Source organism: Amphiura filiformis, chromosome 18 (genome assembly GCF_039555335.1).
Source record: "Amphiura filiformis chromosome 18, Afil_fr2py, whole genome shotgun sequence".
Classification (NCBI taxonomy): domain Eukaryota; kingdom Metazoa; phylum Echinodermata; class Ophiuroidea; order Amphilepidida; family Amphiuridae; genus Amphiura; species Amphiura filiformis.
In genome coordinates, this window is record NC_092645.1 from 34,592,507 (window position 1) to 34,612,411 (window position 19,905).

The 19,905-nt window shown below is 37.0% G+C and overlaps 1 protein-coding gene across 3 annotated transcripts in view; it reads right to left on the reverse strand.

Annotated features, from left to right (window-relative positions):
- Positions 1 to 19,903, reverse strand: part of LOC140140153 (APOBEC1 complementation factor-like) — a 39,166-nt gene extending 19,263 nt beyond the window's left edge. The window contains exons 1-7 of one of the 3 annotated variants that reach the window (XM_072162012.1): positions 19,668 to 19,903; positions 18,778 to 19,418; positions 14,199 to 14,249; positions 5,327 to 5,501; positions 3,832 to 4,054; positions 2,990 to 3,158; positions 1,361 to 1,444 (exon numbers count right to left, since the gene is read on the reverse strand). In XM_072162012.1, the coding sequence (XP_072018113.1) occupies positions 1,361 to 1,444; positions 2,990 to 3,158; positions 3,832 to 4,054; positions 5,327 to 5,501; positions 14,199 to 14,249; positions 18,778 to 19,401 (1,326 nt within the window). In that variant the 5' untranslated portion in view covers positions 19,402 to 19,418; positions 19,668 to 19,903. Of the gene's footprint in view, positions 1 to 1,360; positions 1,445 to 2,989; positions 3,159 to 3,831; positions 4,055 to 5,326; positions 5,502 to 14,198; positions 14,250 to 18,777 lie in introns of all 3 variants that reach the window. The other 2 variants (XM_072162011.1, XM_072162013.1) reach the window with 2 other exon arrangements.
- Between the last annotated feature and the right edge of the window lie 2 nt (positions 19,904 to 19,905).

Below are 19,905 nucleotides of genomic sequence, written 5' to 3' on the forward strand. Positions count from 1 at the left end.
GTTTGTTTTCTCTTTTTATGCTAAAATACCATCATCCAATTACATAACTCCAATTCCAGGAATGTGAGAAAGAAAAATAGATTTAAAAAAGATTTACATCCCTGAAATTTATTTACAAGACTAAAAATAATAATAATAGTTTAATGAATTAAAGTTTTAACTTAAACACTACACTATTTTTTGCTTACCTGGAATATCCACTCGTAAATAATAGTTTACTTTTCTTGTTTAGACATCATGGCTTAGCAGGGGTAAAATTTTGGTGAGAATCCAGAAATCGATTCTCGCACAGATTATCCTGGACATATTTGTGTGAATCAATCCCTTGATTTAGACTTTTTGTAGTACACAGCAAAGATTTTGAGGGTCAAATAATTCTCACAAACTTTTGCAAAACTCGAGTTCAATTCCTGTACAGTGCAACAAAATTCTACTCCTGCTGAGCTAGATTTGGTTATAACTGTCTACATGTAGATGTAAACATGAACCTTCTCAAGTTTGTAGAAAGTGTCAATTTTGGTGCAACTTCTACACAGAAGTGTAAAGGTAGGAGGTTAGGGTTAGGATTAAGGTAAGGGTTGTGTCAGAGAAGATGTCTTACACTTCCCAGAATGTATTTCTTCCATTTCAATTTTATCTAGTGCAGCATCGTTACATGGGTCGATCATAGTGACAAGAAGTATCTTAATGAATGAACAGAGCACATACAGATCTTGGAAAATGTTTCTTGATCCATTTTTAGCCAGTCTATTCTCAACATGAAAACAAAGGGAACCTGTAATACGAGTGTCATTTTATGTTATTAAAATGAGGTAATGCACCTTTTGCAAAGGATTGTGGGAAGGCTAAGATATCTTCTCTGGGGTTGTGTATGCCGTATTCAGCAGTTGCCCCAAGTCCCCAATCATTGATTGGATTTAACACTTCAAACAAAACCTTTAAAAGGGTTATATGTAAAATGCACATTAATATACGTTTTCAAACATTATTACCGCACTCTACCTACTTAGCGTCCCTCCCCTATTCTCTCATTACTGCCCGACCACCACCTTACAGACTGTTTCAAGTTACAAAGTTAGCGCTCCCTTTTCAATCCACCTACATACAACTTCATTCAATCAAATGCCCGATGACGTTAACCTGCGGCTTTGGATTTGAACAAGTGTTTATGCTTAGTATTTAGTAAATACCCAATTTTGAGTTCAATTTTACTGAAACTGACTGCCTTCAACTGCCCGGGCGCTAATTAAGTAGAATACGGTACTGGCCTTAAGATTCTGAAACTGACTGCCTTCAACTGCCCGGGCGCTAATTAGGTAGAATACGGTACTGGCCTTAAGATTCAAAATTGTTAGTATACCTGGATGGTACTCTTTTGCGGTTTTAACGTTACGGGATTTGTTGGAGTCAATTCCATGCCGGGCATGATGTCATACAATCTAGGCTGTGGAGAGAGGGTGGTGGTGATCACGAGGGAGTAGGAGAATATGGTTGAAGAGCAGGTGATAGGGTGGGATGATCAGGAGGGAGTGGTGAACATGTTGTAAGAGCAGGTGCAATGATAATGGAAGAGGAATAGGGTGGGTGTCAGGAGGGAGTAGGTGAACATGGCGGAAGAGTGGGTGCAATGATCATTGAAAGAATATAGTAGGATGATCAGAAGAGAGTAGGTGAACATGGTGGAAGAGTGGTGGGATGATCATAAAAAGAAGAATAAGGTGATGATTAGGAGGGAGTAAGTGAACATGTTGGAAGAGCGGGTGTGATGATCATGTAAAGAATATGGTGGGTGATTAGGAGGGAGTAGGTGGAGTAGGTGAACATGGTGGAAGAATAGGTGATCGAAGACCAGACAATGTTGATGTTGAGTAGCAGTATTCAGGAGAAGTGGAGTGGAGATGGATGTGGAAAAATGATTACAGATGATCATGAATGATTAATATGATTTAGAATGAATCATGCATGATATTTGATTATGATTTGAAGAATGATAAATGTAAGAGATTATGTATTTGAGAAAAGGAAAGAAATCAAAGTTAAGATTTAGTAAACTTGTTAACATGCATTTGTGAGTAGTCCACACAAAACTGGTCAAAATGCCAACATTCTTTGACAGTTGTTATCACTTTTCCCAGGAAAATGATCTAATTTTTTACCTACCATCTATAGGAAAAATTCCAATCATTTAATAGCAACATTTTTTGTATTTCTTCAGTTGTTTCTTGAAAAATTTCCTGTTTCTTCAGGCCTGCAGGTCAGTGGTGATCAGTCAAAAGGCAATTGTGATCAGACTTTGTGGGAACTTCCCAGCCATTATATTATCTTATTTTTAAACCATATTCAGTGGCGGCACCATGGGGGAGGGGTCATGGGGAAATGACCCCAGTCAGAACTCTTGCCCCCCAGAAAAAAAACAAAAACTTACGAAAATTTCCACTTTTTGCAGTAATTTTGTTGACTTTGCTCCCCTGAAATTCACTTTGCCCCCTAATGCCCCCCCCAAAAAAAAATTGTGGCACCGCCACTGACCATATTAGAGTTAGAGTAACATTTGAAGAAAAGGCATCATAAGCATGCAATTAATTATGAAAATGAAATGAATTGTTGCGTTTTTACAAAAGACAACAAAGTTAGCTTTTGATTTGTTAATTGAATCCATCTAATTGGATGGGCGTGACAGTAGCATCATCGTAAAATACCAAGCTTGGTCCGTAGTCCAGCACTTCCATCAAGTCCATGGTCTTCCTGGTCTTGCAGCACATTAATAGTAAAATTCTATGGACTAGAACTTCACCGACAAAGATACCTACTCACCTGAAGTGACACACAAACATTGAACATATGTTTGAAGTGACAGTGGTTGACTAATTCTAGCTCACTGATCAAATTGTCAAAAAAAACACTCCACCAAGCTAAACATCAGTGGAAGTTTGCTTTTCATTTTAATATCCTGATGAACAAAAAAAAAAGAGCATACATCACAACCTACCTCGGTTGGTTTTCTGTCATAGTATCCTCTTCCGTAGCCACCTCTACCTCCATAGCCCCTCATCCCTCCTGCGCCTCTCATCCCCACTCCTCGCCCACGTCCTCTTTGTCCCACCATGGGTGGTCTTGGGCCTGCAGCATTAGGGATAAATCCCCCTCTACCTGGCATGCTGTATAAAAAGAAATCATTAGGACATGAGAAAGATAGAAATATTGATTGTCACTTCATGCGACAGATGCATCCCCTTTGATCACACATGTATATGTAAACACGCAGACGCTACCATCTCACAGAAGCTAAAAATTGACTAGAATCTACGGGTAGAATGCACCCAGTCAGAACTCTTGCCTCCAGTCATGCCAATAAAAACCCAAAATTACAAAAAATGTCCACCAAATTATGAAAATTTCAATGTTTTGCAGCAATTTTGTTAAAAATTTGTTGAATTTGCCCCCCTGAAATTCAGTTTGCCCGCATTGGCCCCCCGAAAAAATTCCTGGCACTGCCACTGACCTACTTTTTCTTGTTTTAACCGAGAACCTTATCTTGGTTGCTCTGCTATTTTCGGGTGTGCTTCCTCGTTTTCAGGTCTTTACAAATGCCCTTGCTCTTCCCAGAATCCTTCCCACTTTTAAGAACATTGATCGATGGTCAAGAAATAAACGTTTTGCAAGATCTGGGCGTGGTCTGTTCATTGCCTGTACTCTTCGTCTCTATTGACCCATGTTTCACTAGATAACTAATCAGTACAGAAAATGGAAGAAATGCATTGTGGGAAGTGTAAGATATCTTCTCTGACAAATGTCCTCCCCCACACACACACTGCTATATAATATACGCACCTTGGTATCGCTGCTGGTGCTGCATATTGCGGTTGGTATGCTGCTGGGAAGGGTGGGGCAGCGCCATATCCTCCCATAGCGGGTTGCTCGTAGGGGTAGTAAGCTGCTTGACCACCAGGCTGGACATACCCTCTGCCTGCCCCCCTAGTAAAACGAATGTATTGGTTCTTGTCTACTGGCTTAGCGAATACTACTTCTATCACAGAGCCTTCAATTGATGCACCTGTTGAACGATCAGAATGAAAACAACAACTGTATTTAATTAAATGATCTGCATGCTAGCCAAGTAGAGTAGAGTAGAGTAGAGCAGAGCAGGGTTGGCGATTTTTTTTTATTTAAAAAAAAAAAAAAAAATTAAAATCGATTTATTTGATTTAAATCAGATATTTTTGATTTAAATCGATTTTTTTATTATTTTTTTTACCCCAAGAACTGCTATACCCCATGATAAAGTCTAAAGAGACCAGTGGAATGCTAGACATATATGCATAATCCTATCAGGTATTTACAAAAAAATCAAAACATGTTTTCAGATGTGAAAATTTCAAAGAAAAAATTAGGTAAAATCATGAAAAAACCTGTTGAATTCTGCACCTCGAAAATGATTTTTTAGCAATAGATAAAATGACATCATAGAGGTATTTAATTGTATCCAAAAGGTGTAGAAACATTACAAATGAAGTAAAACAGGCAATTCAAGATAGAAATTAACTTAAATTGATCAAAAACGGTAAAAACTGAAAAAGTTGATTTAAATCAGTGATTTAAAAAAAAAATCATTTGATTTAATTAAATCAATTGATTTAAATCGCGCCAACCCTGGAGTAGAGTAGACAAAAGATAATAGTCTACTGTACATAATTACCAAATTCAACAAAAGTGTGCACCAAATTGCACAAATCCCGTTTCAGAAATCAAAAATTCTCCAGCTTCTGAGGACTTCTGAGGGGCACACATCCCCCAGACACCCCCTGTGTGCGCTTACGGCTTACGTGTGCACATTGCCGCTTACGCAACAATTTTTGCCCACCCACCCCACCTTTCAAAAATCTTCCATGGGCCCTGTACACCCGGGGGGGGGGGTACTCAGTACAAATGACCATATGGGGACGTGCCGCAAATATGGGTAGCATTTTCAGCCTTTTGGTATATCAATGACCCCTTTTTCAAAGCCTATTTTGGTATATGAATGGGTCCTTTTTTCAAAATTTTCTCAATTTTTTCGGAAAATAGCCCAATTTTTCCTTAATCTAGCCAAAATTTTCCCAAAATTTTGGGAAAATTTGTTAAAACAATTTTGGTTAAATTCGGCCAAAAATTTTGACTTTTGGTATAACAATGGGTCCTAATTTCTTGAAAAATTGGTATATATGGGTCCACTTCCAAAATCTCAGCGGCACGTCCCTACCAAAACCAAACTTGAGTACCCCCCAGGCCTGTACAGTACTTGAAAGCAAGTTGAACACTTTTACAACAAACAGAACAAGTTGCTTACCATTCATCTGCTGCATTGCATTGACTGCATCGTCTCTTGTGAAAAAATGCACAAAGGCAAAGTCTCGCAACTTCTTCACCCTCTCAACGCTCTCATCCTTCAGCTTGTTAAATTCTTTAAGAATTGTCTCTTCTGTTGTGTTGAGCATGAGATTTCTGACGTACAGAATTTTCACCTGCAAATTGGATTAAAAACAATAGAGAAAACATGTCATTAGTCTTCAGTTTTAAAAGGCCAAAAAGGAAGGGGTCCAAATGGACTGCTTACAAGAAATTGTCCAAAAATTACGATATTTGTGTGCAAAAAATAAAATCCTAAAAGCCATGATGAGTATCCCTTTTAAGTCCAGCAAAATTTTCCAAAACATATGATTATGAATGCACCAAGTAACATAAACATTCACAATTACCGTAACCACTCGGATATACGCCCAACTTCAGCTATAAGCCCACCCCCAATTTGTCAAAACATTCTGGGAACTAGGGTGCACTCTGATATAAGCCCAGTTGTAATTTTGGCTAAGTTCTTAAATCAAATCAATGCTTTTCTCTCACATTTAAGAACAAATATGTGATACAATCAAGCAAAATCAGTCGGAACTCGACAATATTAAATTGTCAATTTCTTATAAGTAAACAGCATTTACAATGCTGCATTTTGCAGAAAACCCCAATGAAATTGAACAACCAGTTCCAAAGAGTTTCCAAAACAGCAGGAAACAAAATCAATATTTCCAAGTTCCGACTGATTTTGCTTGATCGCATCACATATAACAAATATCAGTTGATATCAAATTAACATTCCATACTTATAATTTATTTTAAATGACATAGATGATAAAAAATTACTTGTACATCGGGCATATACAAATGAAGATGATTAATTTGTTATTATTTTTAAGTTCAAGAACTAGCCCCTCCCCGGTTATAAGCCCCATTTTTGAAGTGAAATTGCCCATCTAGAGGGGTGGGATTCCGGTATTGACTTGTCATCAGATTAGACCTATTAAAATCTGATAATACCCATTTGTTAAAACCCCATCACAAAACTATTCTTCTATAGAACTCAATTTGACAATCTAAACATCAATTTGTACAGAACATTTATGATGCAACCAGCAGGATGAGCACTGCAATAAATAAAGCATTGATTTGAAAAACCAAATTTTATGGCAGTGTCATAAATCTCACTTAGCCTTCAAGGGAGGATTGCATCTTTTGTCTGCTGAAATATAAATAAACAAATTGACTCCAAAAGAGCCAATAAAATACATCATTGGATAATTGTGGTAGCCTGTATTGTTTAATATTGTGAGTACATCACTTCCTGATTTATTATCAAAGTCCTCCTCTTGGCAGCATTCTTGAGTGTCTGGCTAATCTTGGTGGTCCTTTGATGAGTCAAGTGGTTTGTCTGCTGTCCATTTTATTTTTACCTATGATCTCAAAATTACTCTCTCTCAGGGCACAGTTCCTTAACCCCAATATATTTCTACACTCATGGAATGACCTTTCAGTGTGTTGGGTACAAAAACTGATTGTTGAATGTAGCTAGGGGAATGATGCCAAAGATCTATGGAGCTCAAGCTCTGCTCTCAACTCAATATATTAATCTTTTGCAAAATTCCTTCTCAGTTTTTATTTTGGGGCACTTTATGGCATAACATGAAGTCAGGTTCTGATTTGCTAATTGAATCACCTCATCACCTCATTCGTGTGACACAGGCGTGAATTTACGCAAGCGTACGAGGCGTGAAAAACTCAGGGGAAAAACTGCGAAGAATCTTTGCAAAAGGCTGTAGAAACTTGTTTTGTGAGGGGTATATTTATATTTGCAAAAAAAAAAAAAAAAAAAAAAATTCTAGGGTCGGGCCTATTAGGTTCGGTCGGGTTACGCCAATCAAACAATTTTTTTAGGCTTTATTTTTATAATTTTCTTGTGAACTGGTGGGAGACTGGGAGTCTTCAAATTTTCAAGAAATAAAACTCTAAAAAGAGAGACAAGATTCTTTGAAGAAGTTGTTGAAAAGTAACCCTGTTTAAAATCAGATCCTAAACCCAACAACCACCAATATCCCGAAAATGCAGCCATGCACATCATCCCCGGATTATTTGGTTTATACAGGTATATTTTACTTCATATGCCTGATTTTATTTTCACTTGCAGGGAATATTTTGATATTTCAAGAAATTGCTTCCTTCTGAGCGAAAAATTGTATGCTTGCATTTTTTTTAAATCACTATTTGCACACATTCAGCAGCTATACTAGGCACCGGAGTTTCGCGCGATTTAAAACGGCAAAATGCGCTGGCCACTTTTCAAAATGCGCGAAAATGCGCCAAAAAATAGGTCAAAATGCGCTAAAATGCGTGATCCCATGTTATCAATGCAAAACACGAGAAAAACATCGGTAAAACCATGGCCTGTCAATCAATTTCGAACGACTTCCGGTTCATTTCCAGTTTCTGGAAAAAACAAACAATCTAGAGAGCGCCCATCCCAACTCCCCGATCGAAACGTCGAACGGCCAACTTTCCCCACACTATGCTTGGTTTAATGATCGTTATTTGTATTTTGATGTACATAAGTGAAGTTAGAACCAATATTGCGAGAATTTTCTTGTAAATGCTGCCGATTTGGGGCATAAAATCGTAAGTTTTAACTTTAAGCTTATCGATGGGTCAAAATCGTGAACATTCTCGATGGAACCCAAAATGCGCTTTGGACACCCAAATGCGCGAAAATAGTCGCTTTTGCGAACAGCAAAAACTCCGGTGCCTAAGCTATACCTTCATGAGCAGAGAAATCAAGTACAGGGGTTCACTGGCCAATTCAAGGTTTCACCATGAAGGTAGGGGGAGTGGGGTTCCCTTGAGGTTTGCATTATTTCTAGGGTCCATGCATGATGCATGCCTGTACCCTGGAATAAACTTTTGACCAATCACAGGGAGGCTACTGGGCATCAGGCCACCCACAGGTGTAGTATGATGCCAGGATGGTGCCAGGTGTCATAGCCACACTTTACTCTCACCTATTCAGTAATTTATGTCCTTTAAATTTGTGTTATGTTGCTATTTTTAACATGCCTACTACTGAAATAATTTATTATGAATGTTAGTTTAGGTTTGCTCACTAATTCTTTGTTTACATTGTATGTCTGAGGTGTTCTGGAATTTATGAGGATATTAAATGCCAGCATTCATCAACTCAATTTAGCAGGATTTAATCATTTGAGTATGGTATGTCAAAACTAACATTGCAAAAATAAAAATATAAATGTGACAAACAAATAAACAAGATCCAATATCATAAATTCAATGGGCATTTTACCTTTTCCTTTTCTAAGCAGAGACCATCTCACAGGTTTTTGAGCTCATTTTTCATTCCGATTTTCCCATTTTTTGTACACAAAATTTGTTGGACGAAAGTATTAGAACTTTGAGGGTCAGCCTGAATACACATTTGCATGAAATTGAATTTTTTTTTTGTATGGCTTTTACGTTGAATACCAATGGACCTAATATTTGCCTGCATCAGGTAGGCCTACATGTTTTGTATTAAATTACATTCATGTTGCATACACCACACTGACCAAGATCGTATTTGCTGTGATATAGTTTCACACACATTAAGTATTCCACGTGTACCACTTGAACATACAACTTAATGTACAGACACGGTTTAAATTTTAACCTACAGGTTATCAACTACAAACACCATGAACACACAATCCACAACTTTAATTGCTAACAGGATTTATTTAAATATGGAGCTGAAATTTTCACGATGTATAGGCGTAGTACAGTGAATATAGCGAGATAGTACTAGCACAGTGAATATCTAGCGAGAGTATTTAAAGAGCCCACAAAATATTTTGACCCTATTACTGAAGGCTGTACATATGTATGTACGAAACTTGAAATAATGAAAGAAAGAAATCGCAAACTTTCCGGATGTAATTGTAAATCGTAAAAAAATAATACCGCTAAAATATTACTATAAATACAGATCATACAGTACGTACCTGGTACTCTTTCCCGTTTTCAAGCTGTAACCATTTTAACATATTCGTGGATTTTTTAAATTTTAACTTAAATCTTGTTTTGTGTGCACATATTTTACATATGAAAGTAAAATACCAAGTTCATCATTCACACTTCAAGTATCATCAGTTGATGCTGCAATTCATGTGAATTGTTAATGTTGCGATTCTATCAGAATTTCAGAAAGTTTGGACATGGAATTATGATTTACATATCAAAATTTTTAAACTAATGTTTTTTAAAATTTTAAAAGCCAATGTGTACATGTAGTGTAGATGTATATTAACTATTTTATTATGATCACCTAAAATGAATTTGATCATTTTTTTTCCAAACCCGATTTTGTCATGACATACTGTACAATACGTACATTGTAGCCTTTGTAATATTGTGTTTGTTATTTGCACACGTCCATCGTAATTAACTTTGTACAAAACTACAACATTATTCTTTTCTTTTTTTTATTTTACCTCATTATTTCTGTTGGTGCTAAAATGAACGAGGACAGAAAACTTCCCAACAATATTGTTTCATTGATAAAAATCATATATTGTGGCTTTTGATCTGGATAGTATTTACCAAATACACACAGACTGTGGAGTTGGTGGACTATATAAAAATATGGCAATGTTTGTTCGTATTTTAAATACAATCCCATGTATTTGATCAAGTATCAGTGGAGATTGCACAGTATGTGTACCTGGATCAAAGACCGGATTTTCACCCACAAGATAAGCGCTGGTGGTGTATAGAGTCAAGTCAATTTATTCAAAATTGTATCATTTTGTCTTAAGCACAAAAATCCAGTAAACTGTATTTTCTACATTTAGACTACTACTACTACTGGACTAGTGGGATTACAATCCCACTCTTTCTACAAAAAAAAACAAAAACAAGTTTGAAAATTGTATTTTTCCAGTGAAATACTGCAGAGTTTGGACAAGAGTCACAAGTTTAAAAGTGTTGTTTTTTTTAAATTTAAAAATGGCATCCCTTTAGTGATGGAGAACCATGCCCTAAAGTGCTGCAAGTATGTTGAATTCAGGGTTGCCAAAAGATTTCAGCCCGAATCGCGGGCCAAATAATCGAAAAGTCGCCCAATTTTTCTCTTTACCATTGGCTTCTATGGCGCAGGAAACTATTGGAAGTCGCGGGAGCCAATGTTGAATAGTCGCCCAAATTTTTTCTTAACCATTGGTTTCTATGGGACAGGAAATTGACAAAAGTCGCGGGAAAAATCTTCAAAAGTCGCCCAATTGGGCTACCAAATCGCGGGTTTGGCAACCCTGGTTGAATTGAAGTTGAGAAAGACTATCCTGGACAAGTTTCCAGACCCTATCATTATTGATTTGTGCTCCCACTTCATACAAACATAATGAGATCAAAATATTCTTTGATGATTTGGATTAGGATTATGGCTATTACTTAAGTGGAGGCATCCTTTGATGGATTTAAGTCTCTATTACCTATGTTTACCATTACTGTTTGACTTAACAGGTTATGCACACATTTAATAACAACCTGAACTCTTTGAAGTTGCAGCAGGGCAAATTCAAGTTCAGCCTCAGACGATGGTGGACGACATTATTCAATGTGGCAACAGCCAAAAGCGTAAACAAAACAGACAATATGACGGCAACACTGCCTGCACGCCGGACGCAATTATTTTTTCCCGAGCCAAACGTTTTTAGCTCTATTGGCCCCATAATACAGAAAAAAAATGCACAAAATATATTTTCCAGTGCAATGTATACATTTTCACATGAAAATAAATAATTTTAGACTCAAAGAAAAAAAAAGAAAAAAAATTCTTAATCATGAATTGCCGGGTGGGGAATCGATCTCGGGACCCTCTGCGTGGGCGGCGAGACTCTTCACCGTTACACCACGTAGTCGCTTTAACACACATGGGGAAATTTTAAGTACATATCGTAACTTATCGTGCGTTATTCATACAACAAATTCAAAAAAACAGTACTTACAATGAGGTTCACTGGCGAACCTCAACGGATTTAGACTGATAAGATAGTGCTTAATAACATACGTACAGTTTTGGAATAATTTGAGAAATTTTTGTGTTTACGTGTAAAACCAATGACGACGTCAAAATTCAGCCAATCTTGGCCGGCCCCCCCTGTTCAGCCTGGCAGATCAGTGAACTGTTGCATTATTTTTTTTTCAGTTTGTCTTTACCATTGGCTGATCTTACAAAAATGTACTCAATATTTCATAAAATGGGTGAATTATTTTGCTCTTCTGAACATGTATTCATTTTGATTCAGCAAGAGATAAATATAGGCACCGGAGTTTTGCGTGAACCGCGCAAAAGCGCACATTTTCGCGCATTTGGGTGTCCAAAGCGCATTTTGGGTTCCATCGAGAATGTTCACGATTTTGACCCATCGATAAGCTTAAAGTTAAAACTTACGATTTTATGCCCCAAATCGGCAGCATTTACAAGAAAATTCACGCAATATTGGTTCTAACTTCACTTATGTACATCAAAATACAAATAACGATCATTAAACCAAGCATAATGTGGGGAAATTTGCCCTTGCTTTCGACATTTCGATCGACGATTTGTGATGGTCGCCATCTTTATTTTTTATTTTTTCCAGAAACTGGAAATGAACCGGAAGTCGTTCGTAATTGATTGACAGGCCATGGTTTTACCGATGTTTTTCTCGTGTTTTGCATTGATAACATGGGATCACGCATTTTAGCGCATTTTGACCTATTTTTTGGCGCATTTTCGCGCATTTTGAAATGTGGCCAGCGCATTTTGCCGTTTTAAATCGCGCGAAACTCCGGTGCCTAGATAAATATGTCGTAATGTATAAAAATTATTATATTATATAGCCGCCCATAGTAATATGACTTAAATGTCGCAGGAATCCCTTGATTCTCACAATGATTTGGTTAAAATTCTCACATTATAATCCAAGCACTAAAATGTTTTTGGGATTCACAAATATAAATTTTAAACAGGGCCCATATCTGTTACTTTTGACTTTAGTTCATTTATGTGATTCCCATAATAATTTATGTTTACAATTTTAAGGGATCTAGAATGAGCGTTTATGGCGTTTCGACAGTATTTTTTGTGGGACATGAGAGCACCTCAGGCGTGTCGAATTGCATTCTGAATACTGAAGCATATCTTTCTGATATCAAATAATTTTCATTTTTTGAAATTCATGATATAATACAAATTTTATGACAAATTATTAAAATTCGATATTTTTCACATTTTTGATATATAACAGTCCTCGAAATAAATTTTATAAATCTAATGATATATTCTTTAAGTGTATGTAGCTGGGAGGAAAAGCCGACGATCAATTGAAAATTTTGACCTTTTATATTGAAGATATGGATTTTTTCCCAAAAGACCAATTTTTTTGGTGTTTTGGGAAAAAAAATCCATATCTTCAATACAAAAGGTCAACATTTTCAATTGATCGTCGACTTTTTCAACCCACCTACCGACCACATACACTTTAAGTATAAATCATCAGATTTATAAAGTTTACTTCAAGTACTGTTAAATATCAAAAATATCAATTTTAATGATTTGCCATAAAATGTGTATTACATTGCGAATTTCAAAAATCAAAATTATTTGATATCAGAAGGACATTCTTCATTATTCAGAATGCAATTGATATGTCTGATGTGCTCTAATGTCCCACAATAAATACTGTCCAAACGTTCATACCCCTTCCTTAAGAAACAAAAATCTGTTAATAATTTTAATTCAAAACTTTGTGAAAATGGAATTCTACACCCTCACAAATCACAATAAATTCTTGTTTTAAATTACGACTCTTGAACAGTGGAAATTACAATTTCAACACATGTACTGACTGAGTTATTAGTTTCATATTAAATTGAATAATACTATAGTTGACAGGAGTCCAAAGTCCAAGTTGCATCAATTCTTGACCTTTGCATTGCCACGTTATAACATTTGATTTGAATCTGTACCCAATGTTGCCCAAATATGCAGTTGATTTGCTATACATTCGACCATATCAATCCAAATTTGTTTTTTAAAGTTTTTAAAAATGAAGTACAAATTTTGAATATTTTTAAGCACACAAATTATAGTCACCCAAACTTTTGCTGGACATTTTTTGGGTCACAGAATGCTGGTTCAAAAAAACACTGAATGCTGGTTTAAATTAGCTGATTTGGCAACACAAACTGTACCAATGTACAATATTGCTCTTGTAGGCTGTACTTATAAGTGTTTAAAAATACTGAAATATTGGTTTCCCAACCCTACATGTAGTATCTGAATTAATTTAAAAATTACTGTTTTAAGGCTAGCCGATGCTTGGTATTCAAAGTTCATGACTGGAATAACAACAACACATGTACCTGCACCTGTATACTAAATGTGCATGTGTGTGTGTCACTGTGTCTAGCTTGTGGAAGTTGTGCAGTTTCCTATGACCGTTAGGCCAAGTACATGTATGTGTAAAATAAATGACATCATCCCTGTCCTCATCCATTTTTGGAGATTTTCAAGTATTTTTGTTATTTTTCTGATTTTCCCCCTTACTTTGTTTCTGAAATGGTTGAAGCATAACATGTACAGAAGTGTTTTTGTTAAATCATTTATTAACACATTGCAACACTTTCTTTAAGCTTGGGGTACATTGTATGGCTTTGACAACCTGCTACACAATTTTAACTTGTATAGCAATTTTTTACAATATAAACAAAATACAAATCCTAATAATATTCATAAGATGATGAGAACATCAGCTAAAATCCCATGTAAATCGAACACGGGATTGAGTAAACTAAAAATATGTTCTTACCGTTTTCATGACATCTTCATCCACATCTTGCTCTGGCTCGGCCCAATCCACCTGAAACACAATGATAATATTATTATTTTAATTTTATTTAATGTTTCCAATCATAGCCTCTGTATAAAATCATCACAAGAAATAAGTCCCCCTCTCAAAATTTCGTCATAACATCGTAAAATGAAACTTAGTACCAATAAAACTAACTTAGAAATAATTATGTTTCCGTCAATTGCAAGCCCGGCTACCAGGGACCCAGGAACTGAGACACAATACCCGGGACTGTCACCCTGAAATTACCAGAAAATCGTCCCGGTACCGGGACTGTACCCGGATGTACAATCAGTCGTCCCGGTGGCGGGCCATGAAAATACTTAAATTTTGGATTTGCTGATTGAAAATTAAATAATTAATACAGCACTTTGAAACCCAGCTGGCATGGGCGGGGACAGTAGGCCTACCGGGGGTTTCACCCACAATTTGTGACCCGGTACCCGGGACAATATCCGGGGCATAGCGGGGATTATTACAATTGCCTTTGGTAATCTCCCCCGCTACGCCCGGGTCCCCGGTAGTAGTGGTAGCCGGGCTTGCAATTGACGGAAGCATTACCATATGACTGTTTACTAGGTGTTGTGTGAAAATGAAAGATGTCCATGACTTCATGGCTGAATGAGCCCAAACTGAAGACAAAAACTGCCCTTTTCAAAAATCACATTTGAAGTACCGTAGGCCTATGCTTGTCACTAATAATTAAATCTTGGGGGTGAAAAATATTTTGCAGTGTAGTCAGGGGTAGGAGTAAGGTCCAAAAGCAGTGTCCGAAATAAGGAAAATATGGAGGTTGTCCCGAGGACAACTAAAGCATGAATTCTGCTTGTCCTCAAAACATTTTTTTAATTTTGGTTGTCCCCAAAATATATATGTCATGTTTTTGAGTGCAAAGAATCCAAATAGTGGTTGTCCAGGGGATAAGTACATAGCTCAATATGGTCACATGTCATGAATTGGTCATCTTTTGTGTAACATAATGTTAAATGATAAAAATATCACCAATTTTGATTCACTTCAACACAACTTTTAATGAATACATTTTAGACCATTATAAGTATATATTTCTGGAAAGCTTATATTACAAGGATGCCAAATCAACAAAGTATAACATCATAATACAGGGTGGGTAAGAAATATACAGGGTGGAAGATCAACAAAATTAGCATCTTTCTTGTCATGGTAAACCCCATATTTTCTTTTTCTGAAAGCTATGTAGCTCAAAATAAATATGGATTCAGAAAGACATTGCATGGGCCCTTCAAACAAATTAGGAAGAAAAACTTTGGTATCTCTTGCATTAAACATACAGGGTGGTCAAAAATTGTAAAATAATTTTAGAATTTGTATGACATTATCAATTAAAACTTTTTTCCTTCATGTCTGGCACTAAAACTAATAGCATAATTGAATTCCTCATCAAATTTCCTTAAAAATATGCGTACTTTTGAATAAGCAGGGTGTCTCAGGCAAGAGATAGGCCATTTAGAAATGTCGGTGCATTATACACATGTCACTTGTATGACCCACCCTAGGACCCCCGGGGATGTGCGTCATGGTTGGGTCATTTACCAACCAATTAGTGACGCAGGGTACGGTCATTTACTCAATATGTGCGTCACAACATACCCCGAGGGGTGCGTCAGTGTCAGTCACTTTACCTAGGTGCGTCAATGGTTAGGCGCATCAGTGTCAGTCAAAATACCTAAATGCCTAAAATGGTGAGTCAAATTTGCGTCATGAGGACAGTCATAATCCTTAACATGTGCGTCACAATTTTGACCAGGGGCTCAGTCATTATCGGCAAATGTCAGTCATTGTTTAGACGCACATGTGGGTCATGGTATAGTTAAATCCGACGCACCTATGTAAAGTGACTCACCACTCCCGGGGGTCATAGGGTGGGTCATACAAGTGACATGTGTATTACGTGTACACTTTGTACAGTAACATAATATAGGGAAAACTGTCTTAATTAGCATTTAATTAAGCAATTAATTAGTTACATCTTTTGTTACAGTTGATCTTCTATGAGGTAGATCTACAGTCCAGGATTATATATGTGCAATTTGTGGTCCATGCTAGTTGTACTTTTTAAGATACAAAGGTTTGAAGTTTGCCATATTTTCACAATTTTGTGTACAGTCCTATGGGGCTCACCCGCCCCGGCCCCTCCATTGACACATGTTACATATGGTCGTGCGTCATGAATTGGGGTATAGGAAAAGGGTGGAGGCGTTACATTTTTTCTTTTTGTTCGGGACATTTTGTACCAGATCTCAAGAATGGAGAGGGGTACTAAACTAGTTTTGGTCTCATTTTTTTGCATATTTATCTAGCTCAAATTGTGGAAAGAAAGAACTTCACACTTTATTTACGTCTTGAGATATTGCAATTCAAACGATGTGAAGTCAGGGGTGGAGGATCCTACGGTTGAGGCATGTGTTAAAGTATAGGGAATGTTGATTTTTAGCGCCTCACAAATATATTTTTTACTGTAACTTCATAACCCAGCAAGGTATTGAGATGGATTATGTACCATTGTTTTGGTACATTTATGTCTAGTTTGAAATGTGACCAGTTTTACTCCAAGATAAGTTGATTTGTTGCAAGTGTGCTGCATTCTGTGTCATGGGTTCTAGGCTTTTCCTATACGTCACTGTGTTAAGTATTCATTTATGGTCCGAAATGTTTTGAAGGTCATATTTCTTGAAGGAGTTACCCCACTGCTGTAAAAGTTAACATTTTTTGGATGGAAATTTGATGAGGAATTCAAATATGCCACTGGTTTTTGTGTGGGGCTTGGAGGAAAAAAGTTTTGATTGAAAATGTAATAAAAATCATAAAAATTATGTACAACTTTTGAACACCCTGTATCTCAGTAAGGCAACATAACTCATCATTACAAGTTTGCTTTTTTTGAAAGCCTACAATGTTATTAGCACATCTAAAAAGGTTTTAGCAGAACAGGTGTTTATGATAGTAAATACGAAAGGAACAAAATAGTATACTTTTTGAACTAAAATTTAACTTTTCCACCCTATATGACATTTGTGGCACCCTGTATATTGACCAATTGTTTGTATGTGTGTATTCCTGGTACTTTAAGCTTTATAGTGATATATAATTTTATAGGGTTTTGTTGAACAGTTAATGAGTTAGATCAGTTTAAGTACAAAAACATGTAAATTGTTCAATTTTTTAGTATGTAACGCATTTGGCCCCCAATTCATGGCACACGACCATATTGAAGTATAACTCTCAAAGTAGTTGTCCAATTGACTTGGGTTTTTTTGTATTTGATAAAGAACATAATTATCTACAAAATGACACCAAACTTTCTACAATAGGTATTATACTTTTAGAATAAACCAAGCTTGAAGTGCGAAGAAAGCGTTTTCATGTTACGGCCCCTCCATTTTTGGGTGACCTATTTGTGACATGCGACCATATGGTTGTCCCCAGTGATTTTTGGACAAGAGGACAAGTGCTTATTTCGAACACTGTCCAAAAGTAGAGGGTCAGAGTTCACCCCGAGCTTGCACATATTCCCAATATAGAGGGTGAAAAATTAATATTTTTAAATTTAGGGAGTCATTCATCCCCGATCGGGGGTTAACGCTACCCCTGAACATGACCTTTTTGACCCCTTGGATGACCTCTGACGTTAGGAAATATTTTTATTATATTCTTTCATTTGACAAATTTACATACGTTATAAAAGGGTCCTGAGACGTTCCAGTAGCTTTTCGGATGCAGAAAATATATTGCATTGCATGTTTATACACAGGACTTCTAATCCCCCAGCTATTTCACTGTGCCGACGTCTATCCGCCACTTCAACATTAATGGTACCTTTTAGCAAATTGAAAATACCCTGGGTGGGCGCTTATTGGGGCATGGGCGCTTATTGGAACGAATACGGTACATGGACATGTCCTGATGGATCATAGACAAAACTACAACTTCATCATGACTCAGTCTCTGGTTAAACTAAACCTAAAGATGGGTATGAACCCGATTCACGATCACAGCCTCATCCAGGGGCGTAGCAAGCGGGGGGACAGGGTGGACGAGTTCTATGGGAGGACATAGGCCTATTATCATAATATTTAAATTATGAATATGATAATATGTCAAACTTTCCTCTGTCATACGTCATGTCTGTTGACCTACAACATGTACAAAGACAACAAATCTGGCCGATTCTATTTAGGTGCAAGTTGGGACATGTATACAATTGATACGTATACGTATAAACATTACAAAAATGCAAAAAAATCAGGTTTGAAAAAAATTAACCAATTTCATATTATAAGATCGTACATTATGGCTTAACATGTTAAAGCCAAAGGGAATGCCAATGAGGTGTTAGTAAAGAAACGCCTATTAATTGACATTAACAATAACATGTTCTTTTTGCATGAAAGTTTGAAAGGGACAATAATTTATGTTCTTGTGTTATCAATTATCATGTTAAGTTTAAAAGAATTTGATTTTACAAATAATCAGATCACCTTCCTTTAACTTGTCTTACCATGATTTGATGGCCCCAAAGTTGAATCCTTCCTGGAATTAACTTTCTTCTAGCCATCGCCGCAGCTCGATGATTCTCGTACTCAACGAAGGCAAACCCGCGATTCTTGGTTTTATCTGTGGCTGATGGGTACACAATAACATCGACGACTTGCTCCGTAACTTTCCTTATTTCTGCTAGGATTTCATCCCGTTTCTTGTTCTTAGGGATACCCCCAACAAACAGCCGACAATTGTCCACGCTTGGGCACACTCCAAGATATCTCCCTTTGCGAATCTCATAATTGTTCATCATTCTAACTGCTTTCTTCGCATCCTCTTTATTAGTGTACATTACGAATGCATATCCACGATTGTTCCCTGAGAAATCCATCATAAGTCTCAGCTCATAGATTTTGCCCACCTTCATGAAGGCCGGAACAAGTTCGTCCTCGTACAAATCGCGAGGGATTTTTCCTACGAAGACCTCGCACCCTCTTGAGGGGATCTGCCCCTCCCAATTTGGTGGTGGTCCTCCGAATTTGCGTTGTCCATTTTCTTGAACAATGTTATATTGTGTGCTCTCCATGAGCGCCAGCAGCGCTGCTTCATTTCTGGCTCCTTGTAACCCGTCAGATTTCTCCATGATTTGATTTGGAATGTCTGGAATTGGAAAAAAAATCTATTGAATCTATTTTACAAAATTAGCTGATGATCCGTGCATCTAGCTGATCATTGAGAATCACAAATAATTTCAAGCCAATCAATCGTTTATATACCGGCCCTCGGATCGCTTCTTTCAATATTTGAAGCCATGATAAGAGCAACAGATAACATATCTGCAGATAAGTAAACGTCCGATGGTTGGCTAAAGGCAGAGTTGAGTCCCGGAGTTGATGAGAAAACGCCCACCTTTTGCTTTGCTTACGCCGACCGAACTGCATGCACTGACTCACTGCACAGACTGAGTTGAGAGTAAGCTTAATTTTAACGCCATCACGTGAAACTTTTCACTATCTAGCAATCAGCTATCAGTTCCAACTGCAAACTGTTCAATGTTCAAGCCACAAGTACTGCATCCACAGCAAACAATTTTAATTTCACGGTTTCCTAAAAATTAACCTGAATCAAACGTTACTGACGACAACAG